The sequence below is a fragment of the Gymnoscopelus braueri genome (genome assembly GCF_963280865.1).
Source record: "Gymnoscopelus braueri genome assembly, chromosome: 8".
NCBI classification, from domain to species: domain Eukaryota; kingdom Metazoa; phylum Chordata; class Actinopteri; order Myctophiformes; family Myctophidae; genus Gymnoscopelus; species Gymnoscopelus braueri.
Genome location: NC_137609.1, coordinates 56,905,005 through 56,927,504, shown reverse-complemented (window position 1 = coordinate 56,927,504; position 22,500 = coordinate 56,905,005). Strand labels below are relative to the sequence as shown.

Below are 22,500 nucleotides of genomic sequence, written 5' to 3'. Positions count from 1 at the left end.
CTGTAGTTCATTTATATTATAACTATGGGCTGTAGTTCATTTATATTATAACTATGGGCTCTAGTTCATTTATATTATAACTCTATGGGCTGTAGTTCATTTATATTATAACTCTATGGGCTGTAGTTCATTTATATCATAACTCTATGGGCTGTAGTTCATTTATATTATAACTCTATGGGCTGTAGTTCATTTATATTATAACTCTATGGGCTGTAGTTCATTTATATTATAACTATGGGCTGTAGTTCATTTATATCATAACTCTATGGGCTGTAGTTCATTTATATCATAACTCTATGGGCTGTAGTTCATTTATATTATAACTATGGGCTGTAGTTCATTTATATCATAACTCTATGGGCTGTAGTTCATTTATATTATAACTCTATGGGCTGTAGTTCATTTATATTATAACTATGGGCTGTAGTTCATTTATATTATAACTCTATGGGCTGTAGTTCATTTATATCATAACTCTATGGGCTGTAGTTCATTTATATTATAACACTATGGGCTGTAGTTCATTTATATTATAACTCTATGGGCTGTAGTTCATTTATATTATAACTCTATGGGCTGTAGTTCATTTATATTATAACTCTATGGGCTGTAGTTCATTTATATTATAACTATGGGCTGTAGTTCATTTATATTATAACTATGGGCTGTAGTTCATTTATATTATAACTCTATGGGCTGTAGTTCATTTATATTATAACTCTATGGGCTGTAGTTCATTTATATTATAACTCTATGGGCTGTAGTTCATTTATATTATAACTCTATGGGCTGTAGTTCATTTATATCATAACTCTATGGGCTGTAGTTCATTTATATTATAACTCTATGGGCTGTAGTTCATTTATATTATAACTCTATGGGCTGTAGTTCATTTATATTATAACTCTATGGGCTGTAGTTCATTTATATTATAACTCTATGGGCTGTAGTTCATTTATATTATAACTCTATGGGCTGTAGTTCATTTATATTATAACTCTATGGGCTGTAGTTCATTTATATCATAACTCTGTAGTTCATTTATATCATAACTCTATGGGCTGTAGTTCATTTATATCATAACTCTATGGGCTGTAGTTCATTTATATTATAACTATGGGCTGTAGTTCATTTATATTATAACTATATGGGCTGTAGTTCATTTATATTATAACTCTATGGGCTGTAGTTCATTTATATTATAACTATGGGCTGTAGTTCATTTATATTATAACTCTATGGGCTGTAGTTCATTTATATCATAACTCTATGGGCTGTAGTTCATTTATATTATAACTCTATGGGCTGTAGTTCATTTATATCATAACTATGGGCTGTAGTTCATTTATATTATAACTCTATGGGCTGTAGTTCATTTATATTATAACTATGGGCTGTAGTTCATTTATATTATAACTCTATGGGCTGTAGTTCATTTATATTATAACTCTATGGGCTGTAGTTCATTTATATTATAACTCTATGGGCTGTAGTTCATTGAGATAGACTGAACATTTCATCATTCCATTCTTACAATGAGAGTCAATACCAGTGTTGTCACTCTCATAGTTACACCACGCTGCTATATAACACAGCCTTCACATAATAACAATAATAATATATATTATATTATGATAATAAAGTATATAACACAGCCTTCACAGTATCATTGGTAACAACCTGTGAAGGAAGGAAGCAGCCAATAGAGGAATGGTTTAACATAATGTTGATAGGCTATAGATTTGAATGGTTTAACATAATGTTGATAGGCTATAGATTTGAATGGTTTAACATAATGTTGATAGGCTATAGATTTGAATGGTTTAACATCATGTTGATAGGCTATAGATTTGAATGGTTTAACATAATGTTGATAGGCTATAGATTTGAATGGTTTAACATAATGTTGATAGGCTATAGATTTGAATGGTTTAACATAATGTTGATAGGCTATAGATTTGAAGCTCTAATTTGTTGTTGTTTCTGTTTCCAGGACAACGGGGTGGGGCGTCGCTATGAGAACAAAGGTGGAGCCTTCATCACTGGGATAGATGTCAATTCTAAGGTTCAAATCCCTGTCAATGAGCAAGGCATTATCACTACACTGTCTGTCTCTCAGCTGTCCTACTGTCTGTCTCTCCTACACTGTCTGTCTCTCAGCTGTCTGTCTCCTACACTGTCTGTCTCTCAGCTGTCCTACTGTCTGTCTCTCCTACACTGTCTGTCTCTCAGCTGTCTGTCTCTCCTACACTGTCTGTCTCTCAGCTGTCCTACTGTCTGTCTCTCCTACACTGTCTGTCTGTCTGCTGTCTGTCTCTCTCAGCTGTCCTACTGTCTGTCTCTCCTACACTGTCTGTCTCTCAGCTGTCCTACTGTCTGTCTCTCCTACACTGTCTGTCTCTCTCAGCTGTCCTACTGTCTGTCTCTCCTATACTGTCTGTCTGTCTGTCTGTCTGTCCTACACTGTCTGTCTCTCAGCTGTCCTACTGTCTGTCTCTCCTACACTGTCTGTCTCTCTGCTGTCTGTCTCTCCTACACTGTCTGTCTCTCAGCTGTCTGTCTCTGTCACTGTCTGTCTCTCCTACACTGTCTGTCTCTCTGCTGTCTGTCTCTCCTACACTGTCTGTCTCTCAGCTGTCTGTCTCTCAGCTGTCCTACTGTCTGTCTCTCCTACACCTCTAGGTATTGGGTTTAATAACATTAAAAACAATAGATTACATGTTATTTTTAATGCTACATATAATAAGTTAAAGCTGCACTAATAGTTATTTAATAACATTAAAAACAATAGATTACATGTTATATTTTATGCTACATATAATAAGTTAAAGCTGCACTAATAGTTATTTAATAACATTAAAAACAATACATTTCATGTTATATTTTATGCTACATATAATAAGTTAAAGCTGCACTAATAGATATTTAATTACATTAAAAACAATAGATTACATGTTATATTTTATGCTACATATAATAAGTTAAAGCTGCACTAATAGATATTTAATTACATTAAAAACAATAGATTACATGTTATTTTTAATGCTACATATAATAAGTTAAAGCTGCACTAATAGATATTTAATTACATTAAAAACAATAGATTACATGTTATTTTTAATGCTACATATAATAAGTTAAAGCTGCACTAATAGTTATTTAATAACATTAAAAACAATAGATTACATGTTATTTTTAATGCTACATATAATAAGTTAAAGCTGCACTAATAGATATTGTATTGTGTTGTGCTGTTGTTCCACCACCAGGAGGCGATAGAGAGGAAGGAGAAGCGAGCGCAGCGTTTTCATTTCTGTGATGAAGAGAAGAAGAACCAGAAAGACATGGTCCTGGATAAAGAAATGTTGAAGAAAGGTTTTTAAATATTAATACGTTATTATTAAATATTAATATGAGAAATGATGAAGACAGGTATTAAATATTAATGCATTATTATTAATATGAGAAATGATGAAGAAAGGTTTTTGCGAACGCGGAAGGAGGCGCGCCTCCGCCCAAGTGCAGCTTACTATGAAACCGTGCTCGGGTTGTGTGTGTGTCTGTGTCTCTGCGTGCGTGCACTGCCTGTAAGCAGCCACCAGAGTGTGCCAGAGTGCAGGAATGTAGACAATGCTCTGATTAAAATGCACAACAGCCTGCAACACACACACACACACACACACACACACACACACACACACACACACACACACACACACACACACACACACACACACACACACACACACACACACACACACAATGTCAATGTTCTCTCCCCATCACGGTGAAATAACAGGGATTACAATTCCGTAAATACACTATATTTTCGAGCTGCGTTCGCTTCCAGCGTTCGCGCGTCTTACTTGTAAATATGAAGACATTATGAATGATTATTAATAAAGGTTTTAAATACATTATGAATGATTATTAATAAAGGTTTTAAATATTATTTGCAGCGGTTCCTAACCTCCGTCTAGAAGCTCTCCATGTGTCGGGTGTTGATGACATGTCAACACAGGAAGTGTTTGTTTACTTCAAGGAGTATCCTCCTGCTCACATAGAATGGATAGACGACACCTCATGTAAGTACACACACACACACACACACACACACACACACACACACACACACACACATTCTAAAAACACCATCTAAATCTTCCAAAAACAGTTTTCAGAAAAACGTTACAGACAGACAGACAGACAGACAGACAGACAGACAGACAGGGGATTAGAATTGGTTTAGAATTTCCCTTAAAGGTTTAATGACATTCACTTTTACACCACATTCAAAGTCTTTGTCCTGGTCCTTCAAAAGTGTACAAAAAGTTTTAAGTGAAAGTTCCACTCCAGTGATCCATGGCAGGTGTTTTTCTCTCACATTTCTAAAGCCTTTTCAACTGCAATGAAAAAATAAATCTTTGCCTGCGGGTGTCGCTGGTGAGGGATTTTGCCTGTCAATCATCGCCTCTGCTCCGCCCCCCCCAAAGGAAAGGATAGGGGAGGGGAGGGGCGAGGAGGAGAGTGGGCGGGATTAATCGACTGTGACCTCACTGCCGAAGGGCCAAGCTCAGATTACTTTTCAGCCTAATTATTCAGAAAACCCCAGACCACAGAAAATCCACTGAATGTTCTAACTTCAGGTTTTTTGGGTGTATTTGAGGTCATAAAACCCCAAATAAAACATTGAAAATAAAAAAAGTGAAAATGAATGTCATGATACCTTTAACCAATCACAAGGGATCCCCCCCCCACCTCCGACTCTCATTGGACGGTACTTTTTGTGCCGAATAAATCCTAGGTTCACATTACAACAGCAGACCAGAGAGTGGGCGGTCCACTCAGAGAGTGGGCGGTCCACTCAGAGAGTGGGCGGTCCTCTCAGAGAGTGGGCGGTCCACTCAGAGAGTGGGCGGTCCACTCAGAGAGTAGGCGGTCCACTCAGAGAGTGGGCGGTCCACTCAGAGAGTGGGCGGTCCTCTCAGAGAGTGGGCGGTCCTCTCAGAGAGTGGGCGGTCCTCTCAGAGAGTGGGCGGGGTCCACTCAGAGAGTGGGCGGGGTCCACTCAGAGAGTGGGCGGTCCACTCAGAGAGTGGGCGGGGTCCTCTCAGAGAGTGGGCGGGGTCCACTCAGAGAGTGGGCGGGGTCCACTCAGAGAGTGGGCGGGGTCTATGGTCTGGAACCAGGCTAGCTATTACTGACAAACACATTCATTTGTCCTAATGTTCATAACCACACATATCTGTGCGTTGCCTAGGTAACGTGGTGTGGCTGGATGATGTCACTTCCTCCTAATGTTCTCTGGTTGCCTAGGTAACGTGGTGTGGCCGGATGATGTCACTTCCTCCTAATGTTCTCTGGTTGCCTAGGTAACGTGGTGTGGCTGGATGATGTCACTTCCTCCTAATGTTCTCTGGTTGCCTAGGTAACGTGGTGTGGCTGGATGATGTCACTTCCTCCTAATGTTCTCTGGTTGCCTAGGTAACGTGGTGTGGCTGGATGATGTCACTTCCTCCTAATGTTCTCTGGTTGCCTAGGTAACGTGGTGTGGCTGGATGATGTCACTTCCTCCTAATGTTCTCTGGTTGCCTAGGTAACGTGGTGTGGCTGGATGATGTCACTTCCTCCTAATGTTCTCTGGTTGCCTAGGTAACGTGGTGTGGCTGGATGATGTCACTTCCTCCTAATGTTCTCTGGTTGCCTAGGTAACGTGGTGTGGCCGGATGATGTCACTTCCTCCTAATGTTCTCTGGTTGCCTAGGTAACGTGGTGTGGCCGGATGATGTCACTTCCTCCTAATGTTCTCTGGTTGCCTAGGTAACGTGGTGTGGCTGGATGATGTCACTTCCTCCTAATGTTCTCTGGTTGCCTAGGTAACGTGGTGTGGCTGGATGATGTCACTTCCTCCTAATGTTCTCTGGTTGCCTAGGTAACGTGGTGTGGCTGGATGATGTCACTTCCTCCTAATGTTCTCTGGTTGCCTAGGTAACGTGGTGTGGCCGGATGATGTCACTTCCTCCTAATGTTCTCTGGTTGCCTAGGTAACGTGGTGTGGCTGGATGATGTCACTTCCTCCTAATGTTCTCTGGTTGCCTAGGTAACGTGGTGTGGCTGGATGATGTCACTTCCTCCTAATGTTCTCTGGTTGCCTAGGTAACGTGGTGTGGCCGGATGATGTCACTTCCTCCTAATGTTCTCTGGTTGCCTAGGTAACGTGGTGTGGCCGGATGATGTCACTTCCTCCTAATGTTCTCTGGTTGCCTAGGTAACGTGGTGTGGCTGGATGATGTCACTTCCTCCTAATGTTCTCTGGTTGCCTAGGTAACGTGGTGTGGCTGGATGATGTCACTTCCTCCTAATGTTCTCTGGTTGCCTAGGTAACGTGGTGTGGCTGGATGATGTCACTTCCTCCTAATGTTCTCTGGTTGCCTAGGTAACGTGGTGTGGCTGGATGATGTCACTTCCTCCCGGGCGCTCATCAACTGCAGCCGTATGCCTGACCCCAAGGTCGTTGTCACGGAGACAGAGGTCAAAGAGTCAGAGAAACACCCCCCCACCCACAGCGAAGGTAAAACATCTTTATTATATATTATATTATATATCTATTTTATATCTTTATTATACATTATATATCTTTATTATATATTATATTATATATCTATATTCTATCTTTATTATGTATTTTATACATCTTTATTATTATATATTATATATCTATTTTATATCTTCATTATGTATTTTATACATCTTTATTATACATTATATATTATAATTATATATACCCAGACAGCACTGGTCTAGTCACTCTGCACACACGTCATGCCAAGTCCGGCCCCTCTGGCCTCTCCTCTCCTCTCCTCTCCTCTCCTCCCCGCTTTGCTTTGGGTGTACTGTGGGTAACCATGGCCATCATGAGGCAGTCGAGTGTTGTCACAGAAGTCTTTAGGGAAGCTGTTATTGTCTCCGCCGTAGGTGGAGAGTATGTTTTCGCTTCGTCCCGCCGTGTGTGAGCAAACATTGTTAGCCAAGCTAACATTGGTCAAGCTCCACGTGACACGTGTCAATATGTTGACACCAATGCCTTTGATTGGCTAGAGGGACGCATGACGAAATAAAATCCTATAAATAGGTGTGTCACTTCAAAAAGCCGTTTACGTTTTTGAAGTGAGGTAAGACAGGATCAATCAGTCTTGATTGGAACTGTACCTTTCAGTCCAAATCACCCGTCCGTGCGTGTGTGTGTCCCTCTGAGAACACCTAACATTGGTCAAGCAAAGGCGCAGAAGGCCAAAGCTAAGAAAGCATACTCATCTACAACAGTAACACAGAAGAGGACTATAAAGTAGCACGGGTCTAGCACGGGTCTGCTGGCGGAGACTTGTGCTCTAGTTGACCATGCAGGGGCTGTTCGGGTTGGCTGTCCCACAGGGTCCATGTAGCATGGATTGACGCAGAGTGGCTCCTTCTGTGGGTCAGGTGTGTCTGCTAGTACACCGCCACTCTTTGAGTTTGCCGTAATTGTGATAAAGAGGTCAAACTTCCTGTATATGGCAACCTGCCATATCAGGCTGAGGGTCTGATCACAGATGGAGGTGGGGTAAGATGTCTAAAACATAGAGTCTGATCACAGATGGAGGTGAGGTAAGATGTCTAAAACATAGTCTGATCACAGATGGAGGTGAGGTAAGATGTCTAAAACATAGTCTGATCACAGATGGAGGTGAGGTAAGATGTCTAAAACATAGTCTGATCACAGATGGAGGTGAGGTAAGATGTCTAAAACATAGTCTGATCACAGATGGAGGTGAGGTAAGATGTCTAAAACATAGTCTGATCACTGATGGAGGTGAGGTAAGATGTCTAAAACATAGTCTGATCACAGATGGAGGTGAGGTAAGATGTCTAAAACATAGTCTGATCACAGATGGAGGTGAGGTAAGATGTCTAAAACATAGTCTGATCACTGATGGAGGTGAGGTAAGATGTCTAAAACATAGTCTGATCACAGATGGAGGTGAGGTAAGATGTCTAAAACATAGTCTGATCACAGATGGAGGTGAGGTAAGATGTCTAAAACATAGTCTGATCACTGATGGAGGTGAGGTAAGATGTCTAAAACATAGTCTGATCACAGATGGAGGTGGGGTAAGATGTCTAAAACATAGAGTCTGATCACTGATGGAGGTGGGGTAAGATGTCTAAAACATAGAGTCTGATCACTGATGGAGGTGGGGTAAGATGTCTAAAACATAGAGTCTGATCACAGATGGAGGTGGGGTAAGATGTCTAAAACATAGAGTCTGATCACAGATGGAGGTGGGGTAAGATGTCTAAAACATAGTCTGATCACAGATGGAGGTGGGGTAAGATGTCTAAAACATAGTCTGATCACTGATGGAGGTGGGGTAAGATGTCTAAAACATAGTCTGATCACTGATGGAGGTGGGGTAAGATGTCTAAAACATAGAGTCTGATCACAGATGGAGGTGGGGTAAGATGTCTAAAACATAGTCTGATCACTGATGGAGGTGGGGTAAGATGTCTAAAACATAGAGTCTGATCACAGATGGAGGTGGGGTAAGATGTCTAAAACATAGTCTGATCACTGATGGAGGTGGGGTAAGATGTCTAAAACATAGTCTGATCACTGATCGAGGTGGGGTAAGATGTCTAAAACATAGTCTGATCACTGATGGAGGTGGGGTAAGATGTCTAAAACATAGTCTGATCACAGATGGAGGTGGGGTAAGATGTCTAAAACATAGAGTCTGATCACTGATGGAGGTGGGGTAAGATGTCTAAAACATAGTCTGATCACAGATGGAGGTGAGGTAAGATGTCTAAAACATAGTCTGATCACAGATGGAGGTGAGGTAAGATGTCTAAAACATAGTCTGATCACAGATGGAGGTGGGGTAAGATGTCTAAAACATAGAGTCTGATCACAGATGGAGGTGGGGTAAGATGTCTAAAACATAGTCTGATCACAGATGGAGGTGGGGTAAGATGTCTAAAACATAGTCAGATCACAGATGGAGGTGGAGTAAGATGTCTAAAACATAGTCTGATCACAGATGGAGGTGGGGTAAGATGTCTAAAACATAGTCTGATCACAGATGGAGGTGAGGTAAGATGTCTAAAACATAGTCTGATCACAGATGGAGGTGGGGTAAGATGTCTAAAACATAGTCTGATCACAGATGGAGGTGGGGTAAGATGCCTAAAACATAGAGTCTGATCACAGATGGAGGTGGGGTAAGATGTCTAAAACATAGAGTCTGATCACTGATCGAGTTGGGGTGAGATGCCTAAAACATAGTCTGATCACAGATGGAGGTGGGGTAAGATGTCTAAAACATAGAGTCTGATCACAGATGGAGGTGGGGTAAGATGTCTAAAACATAGAGTCTGATCACAGATGGAGGTGAGGTAAGATGTCTAAAACATAGTCTGATCACTGATGGAGGTGGGGTAAGATGTCTAAAACATAGAGTCTGATCACTGATCGAGTTGGGGTGAGATGCCTAAAACATAGAGTCAGATCACTGATGGAGGTGGGGTAAGATGTCTAAAACATAGAGTCTGATCACTGATCGAGGTGGGGTAAGATGTCTAAAACATAGTCTGATCACTGATCGAGGTGGGGTAAGATGTCTAAAACATAGAGTCTGATCACTGATGGAGGTGGGGTAAGATGTCTAAAACAGAGTCTGATCACAGATGGAGGTGAGGTAAGATGTCTAAAACATAGTCTGATCACTGATGGAGGTGGGGTAAGATGTCTAAAACATAGTCAGATCACAGATGGAGGTGGGGTAAGATGTCTAAAACATAGTCAGATCACAGATGGAGGTGGGGTAAGATGTCTAAAACATAGTCTGATCACAGATGGAGGTGAGGTAAGATGTCTAAAACATAGTCAGATCACTGATGGAGGTGGGGTAAGATGTCTAAAACATAGAGTCTGATCACAGATGGAGGTGGGGTAAGATGTCTAAAACATAGAGTCTGATCACAGATGGAGGTGGGGTAAGATGTCTAAAACATAGTCTGATCACAGATGGAGGTGAGGTAAGATGTCTAAAACATAGTCTGATCACAGATGGAGGTGGGGTAAGATGTCTAAAACATAGTCTGATCACAGATGGAGGTGGGGTAAGATGTCTAAAACATAGTCTGATCACAGATGGAGGTGGGGTAAGATGTCTAAAACATAGTCTGATCACAGATGGAGGTGAGGTAAGATGTCTAAAACATAGTCTGATCACAGATGGAGGTGGGGTAAGATGTCTAAAACATAGTCTGATCACAGATGGAGGTGGGGTAAGATGTCTAAAACATAGAGTCTGATCAGAGGGGCTGTGGTGGTAGAGGGGGTGTGGTAGTAGAGGGGGTGTGGTAGTAGAGGGGGTGTGGTAGTAGAGTGGGTGTGGTAGTAGAGGGGGTGTGGTAGTAGAGGGGGTGTGGTAGTAGAGGGGGTGTGGTAGTAGAGGGGGTGTGGTAGTAGAGGGGGTGTGGTAGTATAGTGGGTGTGGTAGTAGAGGGGGTGTGGTAGTAGAGGGGGTGTGGTAGTAGAGGGGGTGTGGTAGTAGAGGGGGTGTGGTAGTAGAGGGGGTGTGGTAGTAGAGTGGGTGTGGTAGTAGAGGGGGTGTGGTAGTAGAGTGGGTGTGGTAGTAGAGGGGGTGTGGTAGAGTGGGTGTGGTAGTAGAGGGGGTGTGGTAGAGTGGGTGTGGTAGTAGAGGGGGTGTGGTAGTAGAGGGGGTGTGGTAGTAGAGTGGGTGTGGTAGTAGAGTGGGTGTGGTAGTAGAGGGGGTGTGGTAGTAGAGGGGGTGTGGTAGAGTGGGTGTGGTAGTAGAGGGGGTGTGGTAGAGTGGGTGTGGTAGTAGAGGGGGTGTGGTAGTAGAGGGGGTGTGGTAGTAGAGGGGGTGTGGTAGTAGAGTGGGTGTGGTAGTAGAGGGGGTGTGGTAGTAGAGTGGGTGTGGTAGTAGAGTGGGTGTGGTAGTAGAGTGGGTGTGGTAGTAGAGGGGGTGTGGTAGTAGAGGGGGTGTGGTAGTAGAGGGGGTGTGGTAGTAGAGGGGGTGTGGTAGTAGAGGGGGTGTGGTAGTAGAGGGGGTGTGGTAGAGTGGGTGTGGTAGTAGAGGGGGTGTGGTAGTAGAGTGGGTGTGGTAGTAGAGGGGGTGTGGTAGTAGAGGGGGTGTGGTAGTAGAGGGGGTGTGGTAGTAGAGGGGGTGTGGTAGAATCAGAATCAGAATCAGTTTTATTGTCACATCACAGGTTTACAAGGTAAAGAAGTGGGTGAAATTCGTTTTTGTACATCGTTCCCATCGCAACGTTAATTTCCATAGAAAGAAGAGGGGGGGGGGGGTGGAGAAGAAGAGGGGTGGGGGGCAAGTGGGAAGGAGATCAAAACAAGAGAGCAACAGAAGGCCAGACAAGTTATCTACATATTTACAAAGTACCTGAGATAATAAAAAAAAACTAAGGTGCCTGAGCATAGCAGCAATGTATGTATACTGTGCATGTTATACTTATACTGTGCATGATATACATATGGACGTTAAGGTGCTTAGAGAAAAAAAAGCACAATAAAAAAGACAAAAAAGTCAGTGCGTTATACATGGGATTAAGGTGCAAAAGGTCAGTGCGTGTCCACCTAGGGTGGACTGACCCTAGTATAATCCGCAAGTAGCTCCATGAGGGAGTGCAGCAAAAAAGTCATTTGTACCTGGTGTAGTCCACAGGTGTGTCCGAGGGGGAGCTAAGTCCAAGTCATTGTCCCTGGTATAATAATCCACAGGTGTGTTCAGGAAGAGCCAGAAAGGTTTTGCACCGCCTGCTGTCAGGCTGCTGAGCAAGGCTTATGCCTCATTCAGCATCCTGACAGCAGCCGGATTAAAACTACACCAGTACCTGGTGGTGGAACTCTTGATACTGCGGTAGAGCCCCTTGCCCGGTCGCGGTCGTTGTAGGGGTTTGAACAGTCTGTGACTTGGGTGGTGCTTGTCCTTGATGATGCGCTTGGCTTTGACCACGCACCGCTTTTTGTACAGTTCCTGGAGCGCTGGGAGCTCGATTCCCATTATCCGCTCTGCCGATCGCACTACTCGCTGTAGGCTGATCTTTTCTCGGGCAGTGCAGTTCCCGTACCAGGCCGTGACACAGCCTGTTAGGATGCCTTCAACCGAACTGTTGTAATACAGCCTGAGGATGCGACGTCCTACTCCGAGCTTCTTCAGGCGGCGGAGCCAGTACAGTCGCTGCTGAGCCTTTTTCCTCACGTGTGTGGTGTGCGTCTCCCATTTGAGGTCCTCCTCGATGTGTACTCCGAGGAACTTGAACTCGCTGAACTTGAACTCGCTGACCCTTTCCACTGCAGCACCGTCGATGAGGATGGGCGCATGGTCTCTCCGCGGCCTCCTGAAGTCCACGATCAGTTCTTTGGTCTTGTCGACGTTAAGAGAGAGGTTGTTCTCCCTGCACCAGCGTGCCAGTGAGTTGATCTCCTCTCTATAGTCAGACTCGTCGTTGTTGACGATTCGGCCTATCACTGTCGTGTCGTCCGCGTACTTTATGATGGTGTTGGAGACATGTGTGGCTGTGCAGTCATACGTGTACAGGGAGTAGAGGAGAGGGCTCAGCACGCATCCCTGGGGTGCTCCGGTGTTGAGGGTCAGGGGGTCGGATGTGATGCTGCCCATTCTCACCACCTGATGTCGGTTGGACAAGAAGTCCTGTATCCAGTCGCACATGCTTGGGTGTAGCCCTAGGTCTCTGAGCTTTTTGTCAAGTATTGCTGGGACAATGGTGTTGAATGCTGAGCTGTAGTCCACGAACAGCATACGTACATATTTGTCCTTCAGCAGCTTGTTGTCCATGTGCGAGAGGACGGTGTGGAGAGCCATGGCAATAGCGTCGTCGGTGGATCTGTTTTTGCGGTATGCATACTGCCACGGATCCAGCGAGGCAGGTAGCGTGGAGCTGATGTATTCCCTCACCAGTTTCTCGAAGCACTTGCTGACGATCGGGGTGAGAGCGACAGGTCTCCAGTCGTTCAGGCATGTCACTTTGGCCTTTTTGGGAATGGGCACAATGGTTGACATTTTGAACCCTGCAGGGACCACAGCCTGGGAGAGGCTAAAGGGAGAGGGAGAGGTTAAAGATGTCAGCGAAGACACCCGCCAGCTGGTCTGCACATGCCTTAAGGACCCGGCCTGGAATCCCATCAGGTCCGGCTGCCTTGTGGATGTTGACCCGTGCGAAGGCTGTACGCACTTCTCTCTCCGAGATGGTTAGAGGGTTCTCCTCTGCTGGTGCTGCTGATGGCCCCGCTTGGCTGCCGCGGTTGGGGCTGATCTCAAACCGGCCGTAGAAAGTGTTCAGTTCGTTGGGGAGGGAGGCAGGCGGGTTCACCTCGCTTCTGGTTCTTGTTTTGCAGTCTGTCAAGGTGTGTACCGCCTGCCATGTGCTCCTGATGTCGCCATTGCTGAGTTTGTCTTGCATCTTTTTTGTGGAGGCCTTTTTCAATTCCTGATGGCGCTGTTTAGGGCCGCGCGCGTCGTGTTGCGCGTTTCCACGTCGCCAGATTTGAAACCAGCATCCCGTTCATGCAGATGTGCACGTACTCCGCTGTCCATCCATGGTTTCTGATTGGGATAGATCCGAACTGTCTTTTTTGGGACTATGTCATCTATGCACTTACTGATAAAGCCAGTGACTGAGTCTGAGAGTTCGTTGATGTTATTCCCAGCGGCGTTCTTAAACATCCCCCAGTCAGTCTGGTAGAAGCAGGATTGTAGCATAGCGTCTGTGTCCTCAGACCAGATTCGGATTTCCTTCTCAATGACCGGCTCCCTTTTTAGCCTCTGTTTGTAGGCAGGTAGCAGCTGGATGGCGTAGTGGTCAGAGCTTCCTAGCGGTGGGCGGCGGAGAGCTTTGTATCCATCCTTGAAGGGCGTGTAGCAGTGGTCAAGAATATTGTCACCACGGGTGCTGCAGGCGACATGCTGGTGGAATTTGGGAAAGACCTTTTTTAAGTCTGTCCGGTTGAAGTCGCCTAGGCAGATGACTGCGCAGTCCGGGTGGCGATTTTCTTGTGCACTGATCGCCTGGTGTAATTCCCTCATAGCTGTGTCCTTATTAGCTCCAGGATGAATGTAAACAACGGCTACAATCACAATGCTGAAGTCGCGTGGTAGGTAGAGGGGGTGTGGTAGTAGAGGGGGTGTGGTAGTAGAGGGGGTGTGGTAGTGTAGTGGGTGTGGTAGTATAGTGGGTGTGGTAGTATAGCTCGGCTCCATTCCAGAGCTACTTTGTGGCCGTTTGAATGAGTATAGTGAGTATATATATATATATTTTTGTGATCATGTGATTTCTGGGTGTCCTCTTCTTCGGTGGTGCTGTGATCATTCACAGGCTTCATTTATAAAGGAAAAAAAGGAACTGTACGGGCAGTGTTCTAGTTACCTATAAAACCAAGCCCCCAGAGTTGCTGAGAAACATTGAAGCTGCCACCCCAGTGGCCAAAGCTGGAACTGCAGGCGGGGAGAAATACATGCACGCGCAAAACATACTGAGAGATATTTATATTTATACATATAAATATGTAAATATATTATGCATACATACATATGCATTTACATATAAATATGCATCTCGAGTGTATTTAATAAATATCTCGCGTTCAATCCTTGACACACGGGCTGCCGTAGAACGCAAAAAGGACACTAGTGCGCATGCTCATAACTCTATGGGGGGTCAAAATCGAACCAATAATTCTACTTCCGGCAGGTTTCCGGGTGCTTCAAAACGCCACTGAGCACATTCATTGAAATGATAGCTGGGGGCGGGGCAATCCGCCCTCTAGTTATATTATACCTCTATGTATAAAACCCACACACACCACTGTTGCCATGTCTGCCTATTATAAGCGACCTTGTGAGCTTGTAGATCTGCTATTTTCGATACACATCTAAGTATAAATCAGGCATTAAGACAAGATAACATTTTATTTGACTAAATCATTTGTAGATTTATTTAGTCGATTAAAACTAGAAAAACATAAAACTAGTCAAACATTTCAGATAAAACTACATAACAATTAACACTGTGTGTGTGTGTGTGTGTGTGTGTGTGTGTGTGTGTGTGTGTGTGTCAGAACGTAGAGAGCAGACCTCTGATGATGAGGAGGAGGAGGAAGGGCAGGTGGAGGCTGAAGGGGCGGAGTCAGGAGGAGGGGAGGAGTCAGGAGGAGGGGCGGAGTCAGGAGAAAAGGTGGAGAACAGGGAGGAGGAGGAGGAGAAAAACACTGATGGAGCCCCGCCCCCCACCCAGGTAAACACACTCACCTCTGACATCACTTCCTGTCTTCCTACTGCACACTAGAGATGGATCTGCCATTCCAACGTTGGCCACTAGAGGTAGCAAAAATATATATATATACTTTATATTCATCAATATATATATTAGGCCTGTCCCCGACTAAGGATTTGTTTAGTCGACTCTAATTGCCAATAGTCGACTGGCAGTCGACTAATAAAAAAAAAGCTTTTTTTTGTCTCCAGCAGAGTTTCTAGTGTCTCTATCTCTCTCTGGAAGAGGTTGCACATGAACTCTGCAGCCGCACTGAGGCGCTCCAACACAAACAATACCAATACAAAGACGAGGAATAAGAAGAATAAAGTGGAAGTTACGTGTGGTTGCAGGTGTAGACTTGGCCAAAAAACAATTTAAAACATTTTTGGGCCTTAAAAAAACTAGAGTCGACTAAGAGACACGCAGTCGACTCGGACCCCCCGCGACTAACCAGTCGACTAGTCGACTTAGTCGAGGTCAGGCCTAATATATATATATACTTTATATTTATCAATATATCCTGACTTTGACTTCAGCGCACGGCCCGCTCAGATCTCACGTCAGGTCAGAGGTCAGTGAACCTGTTTGTTCCTCCTAGAGCTGTGGAGCATTCTGACCGTCTGACAGGCATCTGGACACAATGTATCCACTCCAACATGTATATCTATCACACTAATAAATAGTCCCTGTGAAAATATAACATTTTATAAACTCATTTAATAAAACGTCTTTAACAGTCATTCAGATAAGATTGCAGATCTGGCTGCATAGGCTATTTGAAAATAGCAGATCTACAAGCTCTAGAGCTTGTAGATCTGCTATTTTTCAAAATATACGAGCGCTTATGCGAGAGCATTTTCGGGAGTTTGGACCGGCGCGGCGGCGGCGCTGTTCTCTTTTCATTTAACCCTCTAATGGTCCAACACACACCAGCCTTCATCCATTCATGTTCTCTCCAGGCTAGCTCTCATTAATGTGGCGCGGGACTCGCCCGCCCGAGTCTCACTGGGAAATGGGAATAGACACACACACACACACTGAATGAATAGCCTACATGACTGCTTTATTTTAGTGCAACTCCAACGCTCACTGCTCGGTATGGGTTAAATAAATGTATATACAAACATATTCCATTCATGGCGATGTGATTGGTTTCATAATATGTCATTCATGTAGGCTACGAGCCTACGTGACAAAGAGTGTACCGTTACGGAATACATGACACACTGTGTGTGTGTGTGTGTGTGTGTGTGTGTGTGTGTGTGTGTGTGTGTGTGTGTGTGTGTGTGTGTGTGTGTGTGTGTGTGTGTGTGTGTGTGTGTGTGTGTGTGTGTGTGTGTGTGTGTGTGTGTGTGTGTGTGTGTGTGTGTGTGTGTAGGTGCAGGTAGACAGTGTGTCCGAGGCAGAGACAGACTCTCTCCTAGAAAACCATCCCAGACCTGCAGTCAAACCTTTTAAAGGAAACAAGCTGTTCCTCCGCTTCGCTACACATGGTAACACTCTCTCTCACACACACACACATGGTAACACTCTCTCTCTCACACACACACACACACTACACACTACGCATGGTAACACTCTCTCTCACACACACACACTACGCATGGTAACACTCTCTCTCTCACACACAGATGTGTTCATTATTGGATCCTAATGTTCCAAACGTAACATCCTCACCTAATGAATGTATTATTATTACAACAGTCACCAAAACACCTACATGACGCACGACAGCAATGATATTTCATATTAATTTTATCAGACCCGCCTGGTGGCAATTCTATATAGGGGGCATGTTCTCAATGAGTCTAACATTCATTAGAAGGACAATATCAGTCACTAGAAGCAGAGACGTGTGTTTTAATGAGTCTAACATTCATTAGAAGGACAATATCAGTCACCAGAAGCAGAGACGTGTGTTTTAATGAGTCTAACATTCATTAGAAGGACAATATCAGACACTAGAAGCAGAGACGTGTGTTTTAATGAGTCTAACATTCATTAGAAGGACAATATCAGTCACTAGAAGCAGAGACGTGTGTTTTAATGAGTCTAACATTCATTAGAAGGACAATATCAGTCACCAGAAGCAGAGACGTGTGTTTTAATGAGTCTAACGTTCATTAGAAGGACAATATCAGTCACTAGAAGCAGAGACGTGTGTTTTAATGAGTCTAACGTTCATTAGAAGGACAATATCAGTCACTAGAAGCAGAGACGTGTGTTTTAATGAGTCTAACGTTCATTAGAAGGACAATATCAGTCACTAGAAGCAGAGACGTGTGTTTTAATGAGTCTAACGTTCATTAGAAGGACAATATCAGTCACTAGAAGCAGAGACGTGTGTTTTAATGAGTCTAACGTTCATTAGAAGAACTATATCAGTCACTAGAAGCAGAGACGTGTGTTTTAATGAGTCTAACGTTCATTAGAAGGACAATATCAGTCACTAGAAGCAGAGACGTGTGTTTTAATGAGTCTAACGTTCATTAGAAGGACAATATCAGTCAGTAGAAGCAGAGACGTGTGTTTTAATGAGTCTAACGTTCATTAGAAGAACTATATCAGTCACTAGAAGCAGAGACGTGTGTTTTAATGAGTCTAACATTCATTAGAAGGACAATATCAGTCACTAGAAGCAGAGACGTGTGTTTTAATGAGTCTAACGTTCATTAGAAGAACTATATCAGTCACTAGAAGCAGAGACGTGTGTTTTAATGAGTCTAACATTCATTAGAAGGACAATATCAGACACTAGAAGCAGAGACGTGTGTTTTAATGAGTCTAACATTCATTAGAAGGACAATATCAGTCAGTAGATGCAGAGACGTGTGTTTTAATGAGTCTAACATGGTTAAAGTGGAGTTATAATGGGTTTGTATAGGAAGTGGGAGTGTCTGATAAAATTAATATCAAATATCTAAATACTGAATCAAGCAACTTAAAACCTCTCTAGGGTGAACATGGTGAAATATCCTTTTAACACTAATGGACATATATACTGTAATCTATTACTATAACTCTATTATTATAACCTTATGTAGTATTAAATATCTGGAGAAGACAGTGTTTCATATCGTTGCTTTCTGGTGATTAGTAGTTTTCGTTCCCTACCTATGTTGAATACACTTATTGTAAGTCGCTTTGGATAAAAGCGTCTGCTAAATGACTGTAATGTAATGTAATATCTAATTGTGTGTGTGTGTGTGTGTGTGTGCGCGTGTTTGCGTGTGTGTGTAGATGACAGGAAGGAGCAAGGCGCCGCCAGAAAGAGCAGATATTACATGAAATATGGAAACCCAAACTATGGAGGCATGAAAGGAATCCTCAGTAACTCCTGGTAGGACACACACACACACACACACACACACACACACACACACACACACACACACACACACACACACACACACACACACACACACACACACACACACACACACACACAAAACCCCCCCAAAAAAGTAACAAACCCGGAAAAAACACGCGCGCGCTCCGCAAGAGACAGTGCTAATTGGGGGTTAGTGTTAGCCTGGCACTAGGGTTAGCCTGGCACTAGGGTTAGTGTTAGCCTGGCACTAGGGTTAGGGTTAGCCTGGCACTAGGGTTAGCCTGGCACTAGGGTTAGGGTTAGCCTGGCACTAGGGTTAGTGTTAGCCTGGCACTAGGGTTAGGGTTAGCCTGGCACTAGGGTTAGGGTTAGCCTGGCACTAGGGTTAGGGTTAGCCTGGCACTAGGGTTAGTGTTAGCCTGGCACTAGGGTTAGTGTTAGCCTGGCACTAGGGTTAGGGTTAGCCTGGCACTAGGGTTAGTGTTAGCCTGGCACTAGGGTTAGGGTTAGCTTGGCACTAGGGTTAGTGTTAGCCTGGCACTAGGGTTAGGGTTAGCCTGGCACTAGGGTTAGGGTTAGCCTGGCACTAGGGTTAGGGTTAGCTTGGCACTAGGGTTAGTGTTAGCCTGGCACTAGGGTTAGGGTTAGCCTGGCACTAGGGTTAGTGTTAGCCTGGCACTAGGGTTAGGGTTAGCCTGGCACTAGGGTTAGGGTTAGCCTGGCACTAGGGTTAGGGTTAGCTTGGCACTAGGGTTAGGGTTAGCCTGGCACTAGGGTTAGGGTTAGCTTGGCACTAGGGTTAGGGTTAGCCTGGCACTAGGGTTAGGGTTAGCCTGGCACTAGGGTTAGGGTTAGCCTGGCACTAGGGTTAGGGTTAGCCTGGCATTAGGGTTAGTGTTAGCCTGGCACTAGGGTTAGGGTTAGCCTGGCATTAGGGTTAGGGTTAGCCTGGCACTAGGGTTAGGGTTAGCCTAATCTCTCAAGAACAGATTCTGCTCTGCGTTTGAATCTGTTGGGAGGTTCGTCATAACGTGTACACACTGACCTACAAGTGGGCGTGCCTTCAGATCAGGAAGCAGGCCGCGCTTTACCCAATCAAATGTAGTGGGCCGGATTTACTGTCTATGCTCTGCTTCCCACTAAAAACTAAACCGAAACTAATTTAACAATAGCGTCCTCGAAGCAGACAAAACCACAGAAAGATATTCACATTTTAACTTGCTCTTTCATCATAGAAACAAGTGGGCTTATAACCAAAACCATCCATGTTCTCTTGGAGAAGTGGTGTTAGTGTTCCGTGTAGAAATATTGTTAGTGGGAATGAAAACATAGTCGCACCACCGGAAGTGAAACGCTGAAGGCAGACCAAAACCCTGGTTCCCTTGCGCATGGGTCCACCATATCATAGATATATATAAAGGCTAGATGGCTCAAGGGGACGGCGCAAGCGTAGCTCAACCGCGGCCATCTTGAAACAGTCATTCATAACATTATGTCTATGGTGCATATACTTTGAAATAACCATAGCGTGCTCAATTTTCATCCGATTTTCAAACGGTTTGGTGTGTTGTAAACACCAAAGATGTAGTTATGATACTGCATACTTATAATTATAATCATGTTTTTTTATTTTTTATTTTATTTTATAATTTTATTACATCTTTGGTGTTTACAAAACACCAAACCGTTTGAAAATCGGATGAAAATTGAGCACGCTATGGTTATTTTAAAGTATATGCACCATAGACATAATGTTATGAATGACTGTTTCAAGATGGCCGCCATGTGGCAACGTCGTACTCCATTGGCCAGCAGCGCGGGTGAGTCATCTAGCCTTTATATATATCTATGCACCATATAGCCTCTCCCAAAGCAAAGTGAGAGAGTAAAAAACAGCAGAGGGCGCTGTTTTTCCTTTTCATTTGGCGATGGGTTCCCAGATTGGGGTTAGCCTGGCACTAGGGTTAGGGTTAGCCTGGCACTAGGTAGAGATGCACCGATTAATCGGCCGCCGATTAACAACACATTAACTGCCAGAGGTATTTTCATATTTTTTAAGCCAGTGCCAGAGTTTTTCATTGGAAAAAGAAAAGTACTCAGGAGCCGAAATACAGCATTTTTAAGTTTTAAGTTAACAAGGAAGTGGATAGGAGTCTAGATCTTCAACTAATCATATCTCCTTGGTCTTTGGGTGAAATTGGAAAAAAAATATATAAAAAAGAATAATATATATATATATATTTTTTTTTTCACTTCACGTAGATCTACGCGATTGGCACGTGGCGGCTTTAAATCGGTTCGCAAAGATCTACGTGATTGGCAGTGAAATGGTTAAAAAAGCCGGTTTTAGGTCCAACCGGCTGGATCGGTGCTCGGCCGGTCACTGTCATAAATTCCGATTTTATGCCGGTCAAATGTAAACTGCGTTGGCACTGCGCAGCAACAGCATGATGATCAAAGTCGTGTGAGTCGACTCAGTAAACATTAGCAAGAGAAGCCCACAGATGGTGCTGATTACCATTGAAATATAAGGATACATAATTATATTGAATATCTATATAATATGGAATATATTATATTTCATAATGCTGCGCGCATAGTCAATGTAGTGACTGTCGGTTCGTCAATCACGGGGAAAGTAAAGGCAGTAAGTGCGTCACCAGGCTTCTCATACGGTCCATGCAAAATATGTTGTAGACTACAGAAATAAATAGCCTTTAAACATCCCTTTTATTGTAGCCAGTGGCAAGGAAAAAATCACCCCTTGACTCTCTTTGCATATACTGTTGAAAAGACAACTTTGGCATGGACGGGTGGTGTGTGTGTGTGTGTGTGTGTGTGCATGCGATGCGATGCGTGTGCGCGTGTGTGCATGCGATGTGATGCGTGTGCACGCACTTCTCTCATACAGACAGTAGCTGCTCATTCCTCCTACCTGCAGGGTTGCCTCTTATTCCAAATAAATTACTAGGCGCCATCTGAAAAGTCCTTAATGCTGTAATCAGCTTCCAACAGCAACTCTAAAAGACGTTGTGATCATGATATCAGCCATCCACACCGCTGGTTTAATTCATGTGCCTACTACAGACGTCTTCTCATCTATCCAGCTGTAGCCTATTAAAGCTCGTTAAGACTCTGAAAGTTTAACAAAGTCCACTGAGCAACAGAGTAGTGTCACATTTTTAGTCAGAGGTTAAAACAAGCCAAAACAGTGACATAAGGTGAGCTGAGAGAGATGAAGCAGGGACCCCCTTCTATATTGTATGAAATTGAACATTTTTTTTTACTTGGTCAGCTCTTTTTTCCCCTCTACACCGATATACCTCTTTGCCAAAAATAGCAGATCTACAAGCTTGTGAGCTTGTAGATCTGCTATTTTTGGCTTTAGTCCTCCTCAGAAATGGGATGCTAGTGGTTAATGTAAAAAATATCATATCACACAAAGATTTGGTGGCCCCCCTGTAGTAACTCTGAGGACCCCCTAGGGGTCCCGGACCCCCTGTTGAAGACCCCTGGACTACAGTGACATAAGGTACATTTCTCACCTTGAAAACAATTAAATGCAGACATGTCCTGCTATGTGTCTGAATGGGAAAACCTTATTTATTTATGTTTGCTTTTAGTTTAAATAAGAAAAAAAAATTGCATTAAGATTGTGTTAGTTAAAAAAGATTACATTTTTTTATAAATAATAATTTCAATAACTGATCTCAATATGGACCCATAATAGGTTTTGTCAAAATCATGCAGCTCTATAACAGTGACAGCCATAACAGCAATGGTACAAATAAAACAATAAATGATATAGGCTA

At 43.6% G+C, this 22,500-nt stretch overlaps 1 protein-coding gene across 2 annotated transcripts in view; it reads left to right on the top strand.

Annotated features, from left to right (window-relative positions):
* Positions 1 to 22,500, top strand: part of ncbp3 (nuclear cap binding subunit 3) — a 35,784-nt gene that overhangs the window by 3,567 nt on the left and 9,717 nt on the right. Inside the window, exons 2-8 of one of the 2 annotated variants that reach the window (XM_080436397.1) lie at positions 1,997 to 2,068; positions 3,273 to 3,378; positions 3,963 to 4,088; positions 6,440 to 6,574; positions 15,161 to 15,336; positions 16,742 to 16,850; positions 18,598 to 18,697. In XM_080436397.1, the coding sequence (XP_080292523.1) occupies positions 1,997 to 2,068; positions 3,273 to 3,378; positions 3,963 to 4,088; positions 6,440 to 6,574; positions 15,161 to 15,336; positions 16,742 to 16,850; positions 18,598 to 18,697 (824 nt within the window). Of the gene's footprint in view, positions 1 to 1,996; positions 2,069 to 3,272; positions 3,379 to 3,962; positions 4,089 to 6,439; positions 6,575 to 15,160; positions 15,337 to 16,735; positions 16,851 to 18,597; positions 18,698 to 22,500 lie in introns of both variants that reach the window. The other variant, XM_080436396.1, reaches the window with a different exon arrangement.